We start from the raw sequence: 21,160 nt of genomic DNA, 5'->3' as shown, positions 1-21,160 counted from the left end.
GTGCCACTAATGAGGCAGTGAATTCATTGAGTTGGAAAGCGAGAGCACCAAGGCAACACTGATACACCTGGTTAATATTTACACTGAAAAGGTCTCTGGAGAAAATTAATCCATAATGGACGAATCAATCGAGTCATGAATCCAGTGAAATGCCAAACGTTAGCTTGTTTCAGCTTCTTAAATGTGAACATTTGTTTTCCATCAGTGTAAAAACAAATCAGGTCAAACAATTCAGCAAAGACGTCACCTTTGACACTCCAATGATTAGTCAATAACGGTTGGTATAGTGGCTGCAAATCACGTTAACGCCTGAAACATTGACATGGCTCCTCGGTTTGTTTGTTCCATTCTTCAATGAATGTCAAAGGTCGTGAACTGCCATCATTTGCCATCACACCATTTACAGCATTTATACCAAAGAGAACAAAAGATCTGGGCCAGAACACATTAGCCGTCTTTTCATCAGATTTGTAAAGCTGCTGCTGTTCGTACATCTGGTTCTGTTTCATAAATGTCAGTTATTGTGGAACTGGACGTCTGAATTCCACTCCCACGGTTTGTACGTGGAACATGTTCCCACTCAGTCAGTTATTAGACCTTTTAATGTCCAGAACACCTCCAGCGGCACAGAACGACACCAAGAAATCATGGCTGGCAGTTATATCCCAATCACTGGCCTGTTTCACTGGTCTCTTTCTAGTAACTCCTTCAGAGGAGTCCTATGTGTCTTGGTGGCCTCCCTAACTCGCCTTTTTCTTGTAACTCCTTAAGAGGAGTCATAAATGTTTTGGTGGCCTCCTTCACTAGTCTCTTTCTTGTAACTCCTTCAGTGGTTTCATCGGTGTCTTGGTGGCCTCCCTCACTAGTCTATTTCTTGCTTGGTCACTTTGTTTTTAAGAACAACATGCCCTAGTCACATTTACGCATTTTCCACTTTCCTTCCATTTATTACTGATGAATTCATTGTACTCCAAGAGATATTCGGTGAATTGAAAATTTTTGAAAGCTGGCTGCCCCTGTATTCAATGAGGTTAGTCACTTTGGAGGTGGTGAATACTTATGCAGGCATTTAATTCACATTTAATATTTTTAGCAACCTGACATTACTTTGTGGAAATCTGTTGAGATTAAAGATTTTTTTGTAAATTCTTGCAAAAAAAAAAAAAAGAATAAATTGACCGTGATTTAATGTTGAAACACAATAAAAGGAGAAAACTTCAAAGTGGGGTGAAAATTTTTTACATTAATTGTAGCTCTGTGAGAAGGAATTAAACCTAAATAACATGGACTCTATAGGAAGTTGTAGTTTTTATGTGTTTGCATTGTTTCCACATCTGGCCCCTGATTTTGGAGATGCAAGCTTTCATTGTTCTTCTGCTGCTGGAAAACACATTAACTCACACTTAGAATCTGATTAGTTACTTCCATCTGACAGCCTTTTCAATCACACAAAGAAGGGACACTTCCTTCTACTTTCAGCTTTGTCCTTCAGGCTAATAAGGTTAGTTTGACAAAACAGTGTGGTCTAGATAGATCCCCAGCCAGCACAATCAATACTAAACATGATCAGCTTTTCTAAAAACATCCTTCCTTCTCAAATCAATTATCTGAAGATTATGTACAAGAATCTATTTTCTTAGTCCACTACCTACTCAGTGCTGGTTTGCCTCCTTAGCAGAGCAGCTTTTGAGGCTCAAACACTCACGTTCGGGTCTCATTTTGATTTATTTATCCAAGTGTTTTCTGAAAACACCACCTAGGATCCATCTGCGCGTTCAAACTGGATGAGGCATTCCAAACACAAATGGGCAGATTGGTAAAACGCCGCCACATTAACCAAAGACAAATGAAGACGTCACAGCCATCAACGTGGTAAATTGGAATAAAACTTGTTCCAGATATTGTCACTTGAGCTGAGAATAGAGAGACAAGGAGGTGAATTAAATAGAGTAAAAGAATTGAAAGAGATGCGGATCCAGAAATGAGTAATCTGAACACGAGTGAAGGACTGTCAGGCACAAAATGAAGCACTCAGATCCATTATCCAGATCAGTCTGATGCGTTTCTAAGCAGAGCAGCACATCGACCTGTTAATGATCCTCTTTGTGGATTTACATATATTTGCTTTTCTGTTCATGTAGAGAACCAGCAGAGTCCCTGCTGTCATTAACTGCAGCTGTCTGAAATGTTTTGTCATCTGTCCAGTGTAGCAGTGGAGGCCCAGCAGCAGGTGTAGAGGAAGGTAATGGCTGCAAGAATTCATTTGGATTAATGGAAATTAAGATCGACTTCCAGCGAGTCCCAACCACCTCCGTTCACTGTGATCTGACTAATAATTCACTAAATATTCAAATGTTTCAAGAGGAACGCCACATTTTCTCAATATTTTCTTCCTTGCAACTTCCTCAGAGAACTTATAGGTGTCTTAGTGGCCTCCATTACCAGTCTCCTCCTTGTACCTTCCCTAGAGTAGTCATAGCTGTCTCGGTGGCCTCCCTCATTAGTCTCTTGGAACTCCTTCAGAGGAGTCTTAGGTGTCTTGGTGGCCTCCCTTACTAGTCTCCTTCTTGTAACTTCCTTAGAGTAGTCATAGGTGTCTTGGTGACCTCCCTCGTTAGTCTCTTTCTTCTAACGCCTTCAGAGTAGTCATAGGTGTCTTGGTGACCTCCTTTGTTAGTGGGAGGTCACCAGGTCACTGAGAAGTGGAAGATAAGTACTATCTGGTTTGTTTGATGTTGAGTATTTGTCGATACTGAGTTCCAATCTGATATAATTTTACTCGATAACACACCCTTCAAGTACATTTGAGTTATTTAAATCAATCCAGTCATTATCCTTGTAAATTGAATATCTCTGCAGTGCTTTAAAAAATATAGTAAATGTAGCGTTAGAGGGTAAATGTAGCGTTAGAGGGTAAATGTAGCTTTAGAGGGTAAATGTAGCTTTAGAGGGTAAATGTTGCGTTAGAGGGTAAATGTAGTGTTAGGGGGTAAATGTAGCTTTTAGAGGGTAAATGTAGCGGTAGAGGGTAAATGTAGCATTAGAGGGTAAATGTAGTATTAGAGTGGGTATTAGAGAGGGTCAATGTAGTATTAAATGTGGCGTTAGAGCGTAAATGTAGTGTCAGAGGGTAAATATAATATTAGAGAGTAAATGTAGTGTTAGAGGGTAAATGTAGTATTAGAGTGGGTATTAGAGAGGGTAAACGTAGTATTAAATGTGGTGTTAGAGGGTAAATGTGGTGTTAGAGGGTAAATATAGTATTAGAGGGTAAATGTAGCGTTAGAAGGTAAATGCAGAATTAGAGGGTAAATGTAGTATTAGAGGGTAAATGTAGTATTAGATGTAGAATGTACCGACTTTCCACAAGCTACAAAAAAAGTAGAAAACCTGTGTTCTCCACAACGTTAGTAAACATATTGTAGATCAGTTGTAGTATCAGGTTGTTCCACCAGGTGGAGCCTCTTACTGTTTACTACTGTAGAGACCAGAGGAGGCGTCAATCAGACTACAGGAAGTTCATGTTGGCAAGTACAGAGCATTGTGGGAGTTTAGCTTGCAATGAGCACCATGACAGAGACTTCTGTGACGCTTCATGACCTCCAAACTGGAGACATGTATTTAAAACAAGTTAGGGTTGACTACGAATCTAATTTTATCTGTGACAGAGCCACTTTTGCAGCCCAAATCATGTTGCTATTGACTAAACAGCGATATCAGCACAAGATAAAATTCAGCAGTGCTCAAATTGCATTAACAATCATTGACTGGTAACGCTGCTCATTACTGTTGAAGAAAATGTTTGTATCCTTCTGCATAAATGTAGATTTATTGGACCAAGCTACATTTTTCATGTTCGACTGTCCAGTCTTGTTGAATCTGGTTCTACTGCAGCCTCAGATTTCTGTTCTTGGCAAACAGGAGCAGAACCAAACATGGCTGGTTGATGCTCAGCAAAAGTTGTTAAGAGTAATTATCAGAGCTACTGTATCCTTTCTGTCAGCTCCAACCATCCTGGACTCAATCAACAAGACATTTCTGTACACAGAACTGCCGCTCACTGGATGTTTTTGATGTTTTTCACATCATTTTTAATAAACTCTAGGGATCAACACTTTCAGAGACACTGAAACCAGTGTTTCATCTGCAAGATTTTATCCATTGCCCTGCAGCCACATGACTGACAGACTGGAAGATTGCATAAACAAGCACACATGATGGTAATAAAAAGTCCATTACTGCCTCAAACACCTTAAATGAGACTTCCAGATGTACCTGACTGAAGGCGTCATAAGAGGTGTTATTAGCGTCAGCTCTTACCCAGGGCGTTAAAGGTGGCGACGTGCTCCCACATGTTTCCGGGTTGTTCAGGTCGAGGCTGCCACACCAGAGCGTCCACATCGTGTCGGAGGCAGAGACACGGCATTTCAGACGGATCCACGTCGACCGTGAACAGATACTGATGGCTGCCGAGGTTCACCTGCAGAGAGAAGAACGCTGGTGTGAATTAAAATCACTCCTCAGTGGATTCAGTTAGTCATCCTGGTCAAGAACATCCCGCTGTGAGACACTGACATGAGGATGGAAAAGGAGAGTTCGTGTAATGAAGTGATCCTGGAGCTGGTTGGGTTTCAGTGGTGGAGACACAAAGTACTTTGAAGATATTAGATTTGATTTACTTTGCACTTCCTCCACGATATGAAGAGCACTTGAATTACTATTCCCATCACTTGTGTATCTCATCCAAAGTCCATCAGATTGACTGACTTTAAAAAGCAAACCACGGTATACTGAGAGATCAATCGATATTTGGAACCCAAAACTGAGTTCTGTAAAATATCTTGAGAAATTCTTCAGTTTTCAGATTTGGGAATTTTTCTATTTTCACCCTCAAAATACCCAGGAAGTCATTTTCAGGATTCAGTACTTCCAGTAACCTTTTTAGAGCCACTGTACATTGTCATTTTTAACACACCTGATTGATACAGAGAAATACAATGTTGCTCCACTGTCTGTTTATTTGTTATTTGGGACCCAAAAACTAAACCTTGTAAAATATTCTGAGTGAATTTTGACAATTTTATATGTTATCAGACCTAGAACTCTGTATTTTCTGCCTCAAAATAGCATCATATTTGGGAATAGTGACAGGAATCTAATTCCTCTAGCCATGAAATTTGGCAAGGACACAGACAGAACAGGTTTATGCACATCTAATTGACTAAATGGCTCCAGTAGAGACAACTGGCACTACAAAATGGAATAAATTGTGCAAAATTGTCTAACGAGGGTGCTACTGGTGCCCCAGAAAGTACCTCTAAGTGTATTTTTACAGTATATGGATGGATCCGTGTTTCTACTAAAAATACAGTCTTTGGTCGACATTTCACCAACTTTTGAGGCGAAACATCAGTATAATTTGATGTGTGGTGAATGTAGTAACAGGCTTTCAGCTATTTTGACAAAATAATGATGTGGACTCATTGGTAAAAGGTAAGGTTTTTTTTATATTGTCCCTATATGTGTTAAGTTACAACCTGCTTCCATGTTGTCTTCATGTTGATATTTAACAACATATGAGGCTTATTTTGCCTTAGTGAATGTTCCCAAATATATACTTGAAAACGAGGTGGAAAAGTGCAAATTTGTCAAACAAGGGTGGTATTGTGTCTCCACAAAGTTCCTGCAAGTGTAAATGTATATGAATGGATCCATATTTCTACTAAAAATACAGATTTTGGTTGACATTTCAGTAACTTTTCAGGCTCTAACATCAGTAGAAACTGATGTGTTGTAAGTCAGTTTTTACTATTTGGACTTGAAAATGGTCCAAAATGACTCAAAATATGATAAAGCTTGTCTAAAATATATCAAAATTGAGGAAAATGATAACAATAAATAATTATTGGCCCTAGAAAATAGAAAAAAAGTCAACATTTTTCAAACACGGGTGGTATTGGGACCCCATAAAGTTCCTGTACATGTTTATAAATGGATGGATCCTTGTTTCCTACTAAAAATACAGTGTTTGGTGGACATTTCACCAACATTTGAGGCTCTAACATCAGTGGAATTTGATGTGTGGCAGGTTTGACAAAACAAGGTTCCAGTTTTTAGATATTTTCACAAAATAATGATGTGACTCATTGGTAAAACCACAAAAACTGGTGTATGTAGGGGTTTTTATCGCCATTATATGTTTAACTGTTCACTTTGTAGCAAGGCTTGTATTGTGATGGATTTGTAGGGATAGCATACACAACAGAAAGGATTTATTTTCTTAAGCTTTGAATTGACCTCCAGTATGGTTTATTTCTATATATTTCTCAGGTATTTCGCTCCCGTTTTTGTCCTTTGTGTTGACTGAATGAAAATAAAAGTTAGTAAAAATTCTTCCTACAAGGTGAATTCTATCATTAAATGGAAACATTTTTCTTTTTGCCATCTTCTCCATCTCAATATTCATCATTGAGGATAAAAGCTCAGTATGTAATGACTTTAAACATCCTTGCGCCTCACTTCCACCTCCCTCTGATGAACGCTTGACGTAATTCTCTCCCTGTGAGGTCTGCTGCTATTCTAGTGTCACTTCCACTTGTCTTTGGAGAGAAAATGACCGTTGCAGTGACTTAATCGCTCCTTGACATCTGAACACCGATCCCTCGCTGCCAGTCAACCCACGTCTTTCCAATCCGACGGAGGTTGTCCTCCCCGTCTCAGTGCACATTTGACAGGCACTGAAATTTCCACACAAACCAGCCCATATGTTGGTGGCTGATGACAAGCCATTCAGCGAGCCGTCATCATCCCTCCTCCTCTAAAACTCATTTTGCTGCCACTTGTGTTTTCTCGGTTCTGCATGTTTGTGTGTCTGAGGTGACTGACAACAATGCCGCTGAGTCATGATTTCTGAACAAAAAAAAACAAACAATAGAGATAAAAAACAAGTGCAGTGAATTTAACTGGATCAACCCCTAGATGCACGAGTGATTGGACCAGACACTCTTCCATAAGTGGGTCAAAAATGACCCGTATAAGAATAAATGTGTTTTTATGCCATTTCTTTGTGCCAGTGTGGTTATGAATAATCATTTGCATTATTGCTTGTATTATATTTTTACCTACAGAAGAATGATTTCAGACTGCTCAGCCATTGTATCATTTCCAATGGATGAAATTTTTAACATAAAATGACCTTGTGCTGAGCACAGGTGTGTTTTATACATGTGTACGTTATGTACGGATACTGAATCACGTGATCTAAATATGTAGCAGGCGGCTGGAATTGATGGGACTCAGAAACACCCCCACAATTAAATCAGTTGTTCATCGGATCATTTCCGACAGATAAGTCTGGATAAGTCTGCAGCAATAGATTTTTAGTAGGATCACAATCATGTGATCATCAGCAGGCAGCTGATGTAGTGTTCACTTGTTGTCATAGTTACAGTGTATTTATCTGGCAATGATACAGAAATCTTTAACAAATCCGTGGATCCAGACTATAAGCCACATCACTGCCAGAATCTAATCACTTGGTTCTTGTTTTTACAATTTACTGTTAGTTTACAGAGTTTCCCTATTTAGCAAAATTACAATTAATATCTACAAAATTCACAGGAAAAAGCATTAATTTGCACATTAATACTAGAAAATGTCCACATTAAAAATCTCTACTTTTACGAATAGTAAATCTTTGTTTTACAATGTGTGACCATAGATTTAAACTATTGTACTGTATTTAAATCAGCTAAAAGAATATTAGTTTACACATATTTGCCATTATCTGAAAGAAAGATAGTGAATATTAAGGACTGAAAACTGGTAAACAATTTATTGTTATTTTATAGATGTTCTCAGTATTTTTTTGTTTTGTTAAATTACAGAAAATATCTAGTAAAATCACAGGGAAAAAAAAGTTTTTACACATTAAACAGAAAAAAGGCCAAAACTAAACATACTGTCGACATCTAAAAATCTGTATTTTTACATAGTAATTTGTCAAAATTACTCTGTTTAAATCAGCTAAAATATGTTGACAAATACTGCACACTAATATTCTAACAACTGAAAACAAGAGCTTTGTTGTAAATTCATATATATGTATATATATTTATATATATATTTATATCATATATGTAAAATAATTACTTAGATGAAAAGTTAGAAGTGTCAGAAAGCCCAGGTCTTACGATTTTAGCAGACATACAGTCATTGGTAATTACAGAGAGAGTTTTCTTCCTGAAAGGGGCGGGGACAGCAACTGCTCATTGATTTTTATTTATTTGTGATTTTTTTTAGAGCGAAATATGCCATTTAGAACATCTTAAAACCAAAGGTTACACAGTTATGGTAAAAAGGAATTAATTGAACATTGAAGAAAACACTGTGACGACACATGAAACTTGAATTAATTTGCCAAAAATGCATACAAAATGGGAATTTTAAACATATCAGATTGATGTTTTCAACCTGACATTTGAAAACACTTAAAGCTACTAAATGTAGAATTTTAAAAATCGTAGTATAAAAGAAAAAAGAGAACTAGTAGCTGTGGAAAAATAAATCTTCACTGCAGCTGTTTTACAACCTGAAGCCTTTATTCTTATTCTTGGGGTGTCTGATGATATTTAAAATGTTTTTGATGTTCTAAAATGTGACCGAATACACATGGTCTTCCTTTAAAAAGAAAGCCTCCTCATAATGAACTTTTATACGCTGGGCAGTATGTGGGAGTTGGTTATTCTTCTATCTTACCATTATTGTTGAATAAAAGAATATGGGAACTGGAAACTAATTACCAAGAATTAGATCACCTGGAAACAAAACGCTGCTTTTCTTCTCCCAGCCAGTGACTAAGCTTTGTTACTGTGTGATTCACATACAGCTGCACATTTGCTTAGCCGAGGTTTTAGAAAATGACTGACTGACATTTTGTGGCTTGTTTCTTAAAAAGAAGAAATCCAATGAGTCTTTTATTTCATCATTTCCCTGCAGACCTTTTCCAACAGCGGCTGTTCTGCACATTGTGTCTGAAACATACTGAACACTGGAGGTCTTAGTTTACGAGCTGCAGGAATCAAAAATACCACAAAACATAAGCAGGTACTGACACCTACAAGACTGTAACACAGGCAGCATCGCTATTGTACTCGACTTACTTCGCTAAGCCATTGTTGAATGAAAAGGATTTACCTGCCAGCAGGAGCGATGGATTATCCTTTAGAATCCAGAATGCAAACTCCTGCTAATTCCTGTGTTATATATTACCTGCAACACGAGTGAAGCTGTTCAGAATAAATATGAAAGACAGGCTGAGCTGTGAGTCCTATCGCAAGACTCTCAAATGTATTTTAATGCAGCTATAATGTACAACAGAATGAGGTTCTGTTTGTAGTAAAACACAGTTTACGTGTGCTCATAATAAAAGCTAAAAATACAGCATGAAAGCCGCTAACATACAACAATAAATTGATTGTTAAAGACTCCTACAATAATATAAATGCATTTTCTGCCACAGGTTTAGTTCCTCTACATGACAAATGTGGGAGTGGCTTATTTGAAAAAAGGTGATGTCATAGGTGTTAGGCTAGCTACTTGGACAGTTTAGCCAGCTAAGCTAGGTTTTTCTCTTCACTAAAATAAGCTTCATTACACTGAAACAACCCAAAAGAAATATAGCAAAAAGTAACTACATCAAAAGCAGCTCATTTATCTATTTTGGACGTTTAATGTTATTCATTTGCTTCTTAAAGATTGCAAAAAACATAGTTTCATTACATTAAAGTGTCCCACAAGAAATACAGCAAGCTACATCAACAGCAATAACAAAAATTACAACATCAGAAGCAACTTTATTTATAACACTCAATTTTATTTATTTTTTTGCCTAAAGATAGTGAATAACACTGGATTGAAGGGGGCGTGGCTTAATTTTGAAAATGTGATGTCATATGTGTTGGGCTAGCTACTTGGACAGTGTAGCAAGCTAAGCTAGCGGTTTTCACTAAATTAAGCTTCACCAAACCCTGAAGATGTAGCAAGCTACATTGACAGGGTAAAAAGGTAGTTTACTACATCAAAAGCAACTTTATTTATTTACTTAACATGTAATTTTATTCATTTGCTGCCTAAAGATGGTGAAAAACGCGTAGCTAGCCATTTCCCTTCCTTACATCAAGCTTCACTACCACCCAAAAGAAATATAGCCAGCTACAACAACATAGCAAAAGTAGTTTACTACACCAGAAGCAACTTATTTATTTATTTTGACATTTAAGTCTATTATTTTTGCGGCCTAAAGACAGTGAAAACCACGTCGCTAGCCGTTTCCCTTGCTTAAATTAGCTTCACTACATTAAAGAACCCCACAAGAAATATAGCAAGCTACATCAACAGCAAAAACTAAATTTGCAACATCAGAAACAATGTTTGATTTTATTCATTTTCTACCTAAAGATAGTGAATAACACTTAGCTAGCTAGTAGTTAGCTGTTGACAAGCTGCTAGCTAGCTCGCTAATCAAATCAGCCACTGCCAGTTAGCGCTGAACAATAAGGGGAAAAACATGTAATGGCAATTTTTCTGGCAGATTATGTGATTTAAGATGCAATTTTCTGATAATCAAGCTTCAGTTCAATATTCATTGTGTAAAATGTATAAAATGCAATGGAGCGTTATCACCATGAGATAGCATCAAAAACTAGTGATGAATTTGTGAAACCACGAACACAACAGTTTAAACTTTGGGACAGACATGCTGTACAACATATATTTTAAACTGCAGTCTTTGGGTTTGGCCAATTGCATTTGTTTTAAATCCCGATTTCAAGCTAAAAAATCAATTAATTGTCAATTAACACTGACTAAACCACAGTTACACACTTCTGATTGAGCAGTTTTAGTGATTTTTGAGTGTTAATTTGTTATCAGACTGGATGAATGATAGTTAAAGATGCTTTTTCTGCACTTAAAAACATTTCCTAGGCTCGACTATTATAAGGATTTCCTAATTAAGTTGAAAAACCTGACAAGAACCACCAAGAGAGATGGGATTTCCTCCACATTAGCTTCTCTTCACTGGCTCCCACAGTAGAATTTACTTTCCTCACATACAAAGCCTTTTAATGACCAGCTCCATTGTATCTCAAAGACCTCGTAGTGTCGTGTTATGCTAACAGAAACTCTCAGATTGCCGGCTTACGCTGGGATTTCTACAGTTTCTGAAAGCAGAATGGGAGGCAGAACCTTCGGATATCAGGCTCCTCTCTTGTGGAACCAGTTTGGCTTCAAGAAGAAGACAGACTCTCCTTTTGAGATTAAAACTTTTTGACAAAGCTCATAGTTAGAGCTGCTCAGATGACCCTGAACCATCTTAGTTATGCTGCTGTGGGACTTCCTGCGAGATGCCGAGCTCTTCTACTTTCATTCTCTCTCTGTACCTTTATATGCAACATTAAATGAACTTCCTGTCGCTGTAAGTTTCTGCAGGAATCTGTGGTTCTGGAGTTTCATGTTTTTGTGTCTGTACTTTCAGTCTTCACCAACCTGCTTGGTGTTTATTGTCTATCTAGTTTTCCCTGCTCATCTTTTCAGTCTCCTCTCAGTCCAACTAATCAAGGCAGATGGACTCAACTAGTCAAGTCCGTCTGCCTCGGCGAGTTGGACCGAGAGGAGACTAGTCCAACTAGTCGAGACACATGAACGTCTGGTTCCTGCTGTTCATGATATGGAGCTACAGGAATAAAAAATACAGGGGTCCTACGTTCCTATGGCATGACATAACATGATTTTCGCCACAAGTCGGAACTCACATATGCACGTAAGTACCTATGTCACTCACCTACACTAACACAGTGGTAAAATCATAATCCTGGACTGGCCAATGTTCCTTTTTTATGCCCTTTTCCAAGCATTTTATTATATCTAATTTCACTTTCATTGAGATGGCTTTCCTTTTCTTCGAAGCACTGCCATCAGAAGACTCTGACTTGCGCTTGGAAGCCATAATGAAGGGCACAAAGTTTCCAAAAAGCAACCCAACCAAAGGAAGCGAATGTAGCACAATCCAATGTGCCATACCACTGGCTAATGTAAACAAAGTCGTCTTCATCATATATTGCCGTGTGACGACGTATTCATCAACTCCATTCGTCAACTAGGTCCTGGATGACATTTGTTTTAACATCACAAACAAAGTACGTCGGAATGACGGAACAAGACTTTCTTATTAAATTCATGGGAGAGGACGACATAACCACAAAATGCCGTAGGTCGAGGACGTCGTAAACCGAGGACCTACTGCAAACAGAATATTGGATGTTTAAAAATGTCTGTGGTAAAAAGTTTTTATGGACATTTTTTCTTGTTTAAGTGTCCATATGGTGTTTTTTGTGTGCTGTACATCGCTACAGTGTAGCATCAACAGTCTTAATAAGAAGGATTCAAACTTAAAGGCTTTTTAAATAGTTTTACAGAGAGTCGTAGGTGAGCCGGTGTACCCACAGCAGTTAATTTTAAGTCTTTTTTAAAGGCAGGAACACAATATTTTCAAGGAAAAACTTCTAAATATATAACTTTGTTACTCAAGAGAGGAGTTTTTATGGGTTTAATCAAGTTTAATAAAGAAATACTGTGACAAGATACTCAAACATCTTTGTCTAATAATCAGATTGAACTGCCATTCTACTGAATTTTACTGTAGAAATTTCCTGTAAGCTGCCTTTTGTCTGGCACAGGGTCATCTGAAGAGAGCAATGTATCGGCTAACATAATACTGAGCTTCATTAATTCCACTGAACGAATCTGTGCAGTCACAATAGCACAAACTGTATGCGTTCTGTTGCCACGGGAAACCACACATATTCAGTCGGTGATGCAGAAAATGCATAAATATGTTGATATGTTTGCTCTCGATGTGTTTCCATGTCTGCTTTCCACTGCTGCTGCTGCAGCTAATAGGACAGAGATTAGAAAATGGGTCAGTCTATTGGTATTTATCACACAATATTCAATCAATTACATTCATTTCTCTTCGATTTGGCCAAAAATGAAAGCAAATTCCCCGTCTCCCTCCTGGGACAGTTTCAGACTGAAATGTACTTCATGAGCATCGTGTTTAAATGAATTAAATTTAGAATTTAAGGATTCTAACGTGCAGCTGCATTGAGAGTGACTGAGTAGGAAAATAAATATATTAACTTACACCAGTAGTGGTTTTCTATCAGCATTCCGTGTTGCTTTCAATCCTTAAAAAATTAATATTCTTCATATCTTTCCATTATAACAACCTGGTAACTGAAGAAGGAGGCATGGCATTGGCCAGTTTTGTGCAGAAGAGTCTCTTTTATGAGAGCGTGCTCAGAAACTGATGTTAGCAAAGAAAGTTTATAACCATCATCTTGATACCCATCATCTCTGATTGGGTTTTAGGTTTTGTTTAGCCAGCTAGCTTAAAGAAAGCCTGGATATGTCAGTTTTTCTTTATGCAACATTTCATATATGAATTTTAACTTGAAGAATCACTGTTTTGACATAGCTTAAGAGATCACAGATGGTGCTTGACATGTTTATATAAATGGACTTCCAGGAGGCGTTTCAAGCGTTGCAGGAGCACTGGGAGCAGAGTAGTGCTGCACCAGGATGCTATTTTGATTGGGGTGGCAGCAAAGTTGAAATCTGGACAGTTTTTGATATTTATAGGAACATTCTTTGGAACTTTTATGAATACTAAATTGGATTTTAACACTGAGATTGTGCAGATGGTGCTTGAGTTTAAATAACAGGACTTCCAGGAAGCGTTACCAGCGTTGCAGGAGCACTGGGCACAGAGTAGCGCTGCACCAGGACACTATTTAGATAGGGAAGGCAGCTAAACAGGCACAGTCTTGCAATTTTCTGATCTCACATACTGTGCTGTTCGGACGACTAAAAATACAGGATAAGGACAGCAGCCAAAATTATATCTGGAACACTTTCAGATTTTTACAGGCACAGTCTTTGGAATTTTAGATCGCACCTCATACACTGAAGAAAACATTGTTGCATTTCTGCCAATAGACCCCCTAAATCCTACGTATCCATTCTAACCTGAGGCATCGACCCAGTTAACAGGAAAAATACGTTTCTATACAGATATTAGATACTAATAACACTAAATACTGATTCTGATGGTTAATTTCTCACCATGAAAACAGCAGTTTGATGAAAGCACAAGGTCCAGTTTCATTGTTGTTTCAAAAGCTTTTCACTACATCCTCTAATCCAACACCTGAGGAACAGCATGAGATGTGCAGAAAGTAGAAATGTGCATTCATTGCTATACTTGACAGTCTATTTCCTGGCTGTAAGAGGCTACACAATGAATGCACTATATGAGATTCTGTAATTGTATTCTGTATAGGAAAGTACTCATAAATTAGTCGTACCTGCTTTCAGTTTGGGGGGAAAAAAGCTTTTAGTGAACACTTTTTCTTTTTTTATCAAAGGGTTTATAGGCTTTGTAGATGGAGACTTGAAGTGAGAGGCTGGCATGAGCACCAAGGCAAAAACAAATGCATCTGTACAGAAGGCCAGATGTCTGTCATAACAGCTGAAACGCCAAATCTGTCATCATCATCATTGCTGCCGTCATGTTCCTGGAAGGACACTGCTCGCTGCCTTAACCGGGGAGGACTAAATGGTTTTTAATTTCACCCTTTGCCGCCCGAGATGCTGGATTTTGTCATTTTTTCTGACATTAAAGAAACCAGTTGCACCAAATGACACTCATAAATGATGGCCGACAGTTTGGTAAATGATCGTAGCTGTGTGGTAGTAAAACTGCCTCTCGGATTTAAATAGTCTCAAAGGCTTTCAATCAGGAATGATCAGTTTCACATTCAGAACATTCCCAGAGATCAGACCTGCTCTCCGTGACTTGCTATTGTAAGATGTTGATTGGCTTGTCCTGGTTTACAGCAGCGACACCCGAGAAGAAGCCAGTTTCACACCATGTTCGTATCTTCACACACTGAACTCGGCGGTGAAAAACCAACAACCATCACTTCAAATGAACAGAGAGTTTCACGAGAACGAGGAAAAAATCCCTGCTGTAGTTTAAGGCATTGTTTTGAAGATCTTTTTGAATTTCAGCTTCAAATATCTTCACCCCAACAGAGTGTTTAAAGGTATGTTGTAAAGTAAATCCATAAATATAGAGCTGCTGATCTGAAACTTATTTCGTCTCCAAATAGTCTGTTTGCATCCAGTTGAAATTTCTACACTTTTTTTTTTTTTAGGCAGTAGAGGATCCAGTCAACATTAAAGGTCAAGCAAAATCGCCAATAAAAACAAAAGGGCAGAGTTGTTGTATTGACATTTAAGGTGCGTTGATTGATTCGTGATGTCAGCTCGTGCAGCGAGCAGCAAGTAGGAGCGCCTAAAAAGTTGCTGGTTGTCTTCCAGCAGCAGCATTAAATTCATTTTTTTTGCTTTTCTCGCATCTATACTTTGACTAGTTAAGAAGAAAAGGAAAAATATACCTTTTGGAACCATGGAAAAGGTCGTAATTACACAATAAAATGACTAAAGTTCATATAATTTATTCATGACTGGTGATGTGAGACTTCATTGGGGTTTGGAAATGCAAAGTTTTTGTCAACTGGTTGTCGGTTCAGAAAAAAAAAACAAAAAACCAATTGATTAATTATTAAAACCAGAACAGCACTCAGAAAGTGCAGTAGTCTGCCAAGGCTGCTCATTCCCCCATATGGCATTGTCAGAAATGCAATGTTTGTTTCTTAGTTATTGATGTTCAGAAATCACGGCAACACAGAATGTGTCCATTTAATATAGATGTACCCACAAACAAAATGACGTTGCCCTGAGCACAGGCGTGTGTTATGCATGTGTACGTTATGTATGGATACCGAATCGCGTGACATAAACATGTAGTGGCGAGAATTGATGGGACTCAGAAACATCCCCACAATTTAATCAACTGTTCCTTGTATTATTTCCGATGGTTGAGTTGTAGTAGGATCGTAATCATGTGATCGTCAGCAGGCAGCTGACGTAGTGTTCACTTGTTGTCATGGTTACAGTGACGCCATTGGTAGGTTTATTTTTATTAAAAGCTGTAAAATTTCTGACTTGTGTCTTTCATGTCATGAAAATAAACTTTTTTTAATCAAAAAAATAATTTAGATTTTCTCTGCTTTCTCTAGAAAGTGCAGATCTGTGTAATCCCTGTCTCTTTTTCATTGCAGCTGAAGCACACCAGCTCACCTATTATTCTGCTAAAACAATAAAACTACACTACACATTGGCGATATTTAATTCAACCAAACATGCTCCAGTTGGAAACATATAAAACCCCCAAAATCTTAATCTGTGTTTTTGAGACTGTTGTTGGTACACTGTAGTTTCAAGGTCGAAATGTTCAGCCATGGCGTTGACAGCTTATTTCACTCATAATATTCTTTGAGCATATAAAAAACACCCATATGGATGTTTTACAAGGGTATAAACCTCCATTCATACCAGAGACGTATGCTATAAAGACCTGTCATCATTAGTTAGACAAAACTTTAGAGGAAATGGCTAGAATATATAGAAATCTGCTAGTTTTCATATATTTTTGTCACCTTGTGCTAACCCTGCCCTCCTAACTGGATTTTGATAGTAATTTCCAGATGTAAACTTGGATGGTGTTCAGAGCTCAGACCCTGACAGTGAAGCGAAGATTCTGGCTCATCCAAGCAGGAAATTGCAGGTAAATTCAGCAGCAGCAAACAGACCAGAAGAGGAGCATAAAGACTGACAGCTAAAACTCTCAGCCAGCAGCAAACTGTCAGCTGACAACAGATAAACTCTCATAATTTCCACTCCACAAAAAAATAAGTTGACGGTTTTGAAAAGTTTTATCTGCAAAACACCTATTCTAAAAAAAAAAAAAAAAAAAAATTCCATTTAAAAATGTGTGGCTCTATATCTCGAAAGAAAATCAGTATGCAGAGAGAATCTTCTATTATATCTTATCTTACCATTTAAATGTCTGTAACTATTAATTCATTTTTTTCTAAATGTAGCGCTAGAAGGTAAATATAGTGCTAGAGGGTAAATATAGTATTAGAGGGTAAATATAGTGTTAGAGGGTAAATATAGTGTTAGAGGTTAAATATAGTGCTAGAGGGTAAATATAGTATTAGAGGGTAAATGTAATGCTAGAGGGTAGATTTAGTGGTAGAGGGTAGATGTACTGTTACAAGGTAAATGTAGTGCTAGACTGTTGGGTGCATTGTGGCTCCATCAGTTCCAAAAGATGTAGAAAACTTATTCTCTCTACATGATGTCAGTAAATGTGTTGTAGATAAGCTGTAGCACCTGGTTGTTCCACCTCTTACTGTTGACCAAATTGTACTTTCTGGCCAAATACTTTCATTTAAGAAGGTTTATTCCACCTAAAACTGGAGATAGTAAAGCTTGCTGCAATTTGGAATAAACAAGTGTTCATCATATCATATATCATGTTCACAGTCCTACAAATGCGGTTCACTTCTACGAGGTGAAATGTCTTCAAGAACTTACAAGAGTGAAAGTCTTCAAGAACCTATAAGAGAAGTCGAGTTTCACCTCTTCAACAACCTACAAAACAAGTCCAGAGGAGTCCAGGTTTTTGAAGACGTTTCATCTCTACGAGAGGTGAGAGTGGACTTCTCTTAAACCTTCTTGAAGACATTTCACTCTTGTAGGTTCTTGAAGACATTTCACCTATCGTTGAGTTCAGAGAAGTCCAGGTTCTTAAAGACGTTTCACCTCTGTGTGAGGTGAAACTGGACTTCTCTTATAGGTTCTTGAAGACATTTCACTTTTGTAGGTTCTTAAAGACGTTTCACCTCTTAAACTGAAGCTCCTACAATAACTAACATCTTCACTTCCTGGTTTTCAACATACAAACTCCATATTGTAAAAATGATTAACATTGGATTTAGATAGGGTTTTCACTAAATGACAAAAGAAAACTTTCCTAAATTTTTGTAAATCTAGTTATTCTAAAGAAAGCCTCGATATGCTGTTAATGCCCTACAGGTACCAGATGTTGAGATCTATTCCGCTGTAAAAGGTATTGCAGACATGGCTGGTGGATATGACTCATAGCTTCCGTCTGGGAAACGCATATAACATCATTCTCTGTCTTTTCAGTAGGGATCTGAACCTCATCAGCAAAAGGTGCCAAATTAATAGGAGGAGCCAAGCTTTTAAGCTGAAAGGTTTCATTAAAAGAAGGTCAGCGTGCATCCTGGTGGGCAGGCGAGCGGTGGAAGCATTAAGGTGGATACAATGAGGTTGGGCGCTAAAGGACAGAAATGTAAGGCTTCCTGGATGATATTCTGTACACACCTCTATGCAACAACACATTAACACACATGCAACAAACACACCCAGCCGTCCTTCAAAAGGGAACCAGTGCGACTACAATCCACCTTATTTAAGGGCAGCGGCTGTAATATTTGCAGAGTAAATGGATGGCGAATCATTAAAGGGCTTTTATTCGCATCAAGTCCTTCATCACTGTCTGAGCAGAACCACTGCACTGTATATTCACTACTTATTATTAGCCTTTCATTACATAATGAAAGGGTTCATCTTTGACTGTTCTGAGTGTTTTTGTGATGGGGGAACTCTTCGCCATAAACACAGAAATTATTTTGTGCAAATGAAACGGAGAAAACTAAAAGAGGAACGTCAGCAATGTTCACAGATGAACACAGCTTTTGTTAAATCTGCCATATATCTGATCCGCGAGAAGAAAAACATTTACTCATTATTCAGTGTTTTCAAAACACAGAGGTGAGGTTTAAACAGGTGCTTTTACGAATATGTCATTCGGCATTCTAATCGCGTTTTTATGCTAATTTTGAAAGCATACCTGTCACGTCCTTGAAATACAAATGAAAAATGCATTAATAAATCCATGTTTGGACTGTGAGCCAGTAAGCCTGTTTTTCCTCTTAACTAAAATAGATCGCCTACTATTCAAAAAACATGCACGTTTTTACCTTGGAGAAGGACAAGGACGCAGTTTTTCTTCCGGTAGCGGCAACAAATCTCCCAATACTTTAAAAAAGCAGAAAAATGATATAGGCCTGATATTTCATTGTGATACATTCCTGATTAAATGTTTGCAAACCTCCATCATTCCACAGCTTCTGTTGAAGGCTGCTGTCGACTGAGTCAAAGAATCAACAAAATGACAGGTCCTGGAGGTGTTCGGTATGAATAGTACTCAAGGATGCTGCAGTTTCACCCTATTCTTCTGCTCAGGCTCTGTCAGATTGCACATGGATCATGATTGACAAGCCATTTACAAGTCCAGTCACAAATTCTCAGTTGGATTGAGGTCTGGGCTTTGACTTGGCCTCAAGAACATTCCTCTTGTTGTCTTGAAGCAATTTCTGTGCATCTTTGGCTGTCTGCTTCAGCTCATTGTCTTGATGGAAAGCAAATCTTCTCCAAGTCTCAGTTCTCTTCAGACTGCATCAGGTTTTTCTCCAGGATTTCTCTAGACTTTGCTGCATTCATTTACCCTCTACCTTTAAAATCCTTCCAGGACCTGCTGCTAAAAAGCATTCTCACATCATGATGCTGCCGCCACCATACTTCCCACTATCATGTTGCCACTACCATGTTTCATATCATGATGCTGCTACCACCATGGTTCATATCATCATGCTGCCACCACCATGCTTCACAGTGGTGATGGTATGTTTGTGATGAAGTTCAGTGTTTGATGTTAACCAAACATATCATCTATGGACAAAAAAGGTCCATTCTGGTCTCCTCAGACCAAAGAACCTTCTTCCAGTTGACTTCAGAGTCTCCACATGTCTTCTGGTGAACTCTAGTCCAGATTCAATATGAACTTTTTCCAACAGAGTCTTTCTCTTTGTTTCTCATGAAGTTTTGACTGGTGAAGAACAGACAACAGTTGTATGAACAGTTTCTCCTATCTCAGATGCTGAAGCTTCTAACTCCTTCAGAGGAGTCATAAGTGTCTTGGTGGCCTCCTTCACTCGTCTCTTTCTTGTTCGGTCACTCAGTTTTTGAGGATATTTTACAAACTGTGTGATTTCTAGCAACAACCGGCTGCAAATGTGATGATTTAAGCTAAAAAGTTTCATAAAAATTTGACTTTTCTATATTTAATTACTGATATTACTCTGTAGAAATCTATTTTCACTTTGACATGAAAGAGTCTTTCTTGTAAATTCTTGACAAAACAGTCAAATTAAACTGACCTCAACACAGAAAAGCAATAAAAACGGAAAATTTCCATGTTGGGGATGTTTTATCGGCACTGTATGGCTGCCTGGATACAAACTCTGTCACTTCAACTGAAGCCTAAAGGCCCAGCTCGCAATTCCCTGCATTTTATTTTTGCTCTGATTTGATTTTGAAAGTTCTGACTGCTGATCCTCTGCTGTTTATTGAGTTTTCATCCTATAAGACCAGCTGGATAACTGGTAGTGATCACGACCGAGGTCCTATCAGTGAGAACAGAGTCACTGAATAATGTTTAACTTCTGTTCTCAGGAGAAAAGAGACGATAACACGAATCCAGATGGTAGATTGCTGCACAAATACACAGTAGTGGTAGTTTCTGACATTAAAACACAGAGAAAGGGAACATGAGAGTTGCTTCCTCTTAAGCTACAACATTTACCGACACAACAAGCTCATCAGGGAAGCCAGTTCTGTCCTCTCATCATCTGGTTTCACATCAGAGCATTTTCAGTCGTAGACATAAACCACCGAGTTGCAGCACAGAACATCCACAGGAAGTATTTTCCACCATTAAACTGCATAACTCCTGAATATAACAGCTGAATCATTGGGCACTTGAACAATAATATCAATACCATAAAACCACATTTTGAGTGAAATTTAAAGTTGTAGATTTCTTGTCATGATATTTGGATGTTGATGTCTGCCTTGGATAAATTATTAAATTCTAAAAAACTTGTTGATCCCTTTGCCTTCGAACCAAATGGATGAACTGTCCACTGGACAACCAATAAAACTTTCTTCTATCTTAACTCTCTGAACTTCAAAAACCCTTAACGTGTTTGAAATGAATGTCGTCTTTTAGAAAAATCCTAGAAAAGGAGCACTGTGACAA

At 38.1% G+C, this 21,160-nt stretch overlaps 1 protein-coding gene across 1 annotated transcript in view; it reads right to left on the bottom strand.

Annotated features, from left to right (window-relative positions):
• The window catches only part of nudcd1 (NudC domain containing 1), a 72,195-nt gene that overhangs the window by 3,700 nt on the left and 47,335 nt on the right, over nt 1–21,160 (bottom strand). The window contains exon 9 of the mRNA XM_055017698.1: nt 4,321–4,480. Coding sequence (XP_054873673.1) covers nt 4,321–4,480 — 160 coding nt within the window. The remainder of the gene's footprint in view (nt 1–4,320; nt 4,481–21,160) is intronic.

The sequence above is a fragment of the Amphiprion ocellaris genome, chromosome 15 (assembly GCF_022539595.1).
Source record: "Amphiprion ocellaris isolate individual 3 ecotype Okinawa chromosome 15, ASM2253959v1, whole genome shotgun sequence".
Taxonomy (NCBI): Eukaryota; Metazoa; Chordata; class Actinopteri; family Pomacentridae; genus Amphiprion; species Amphiprion ocellaris.
This window is presented reverse-complemented; position numbering and strand designations above follow the sequence as displayed.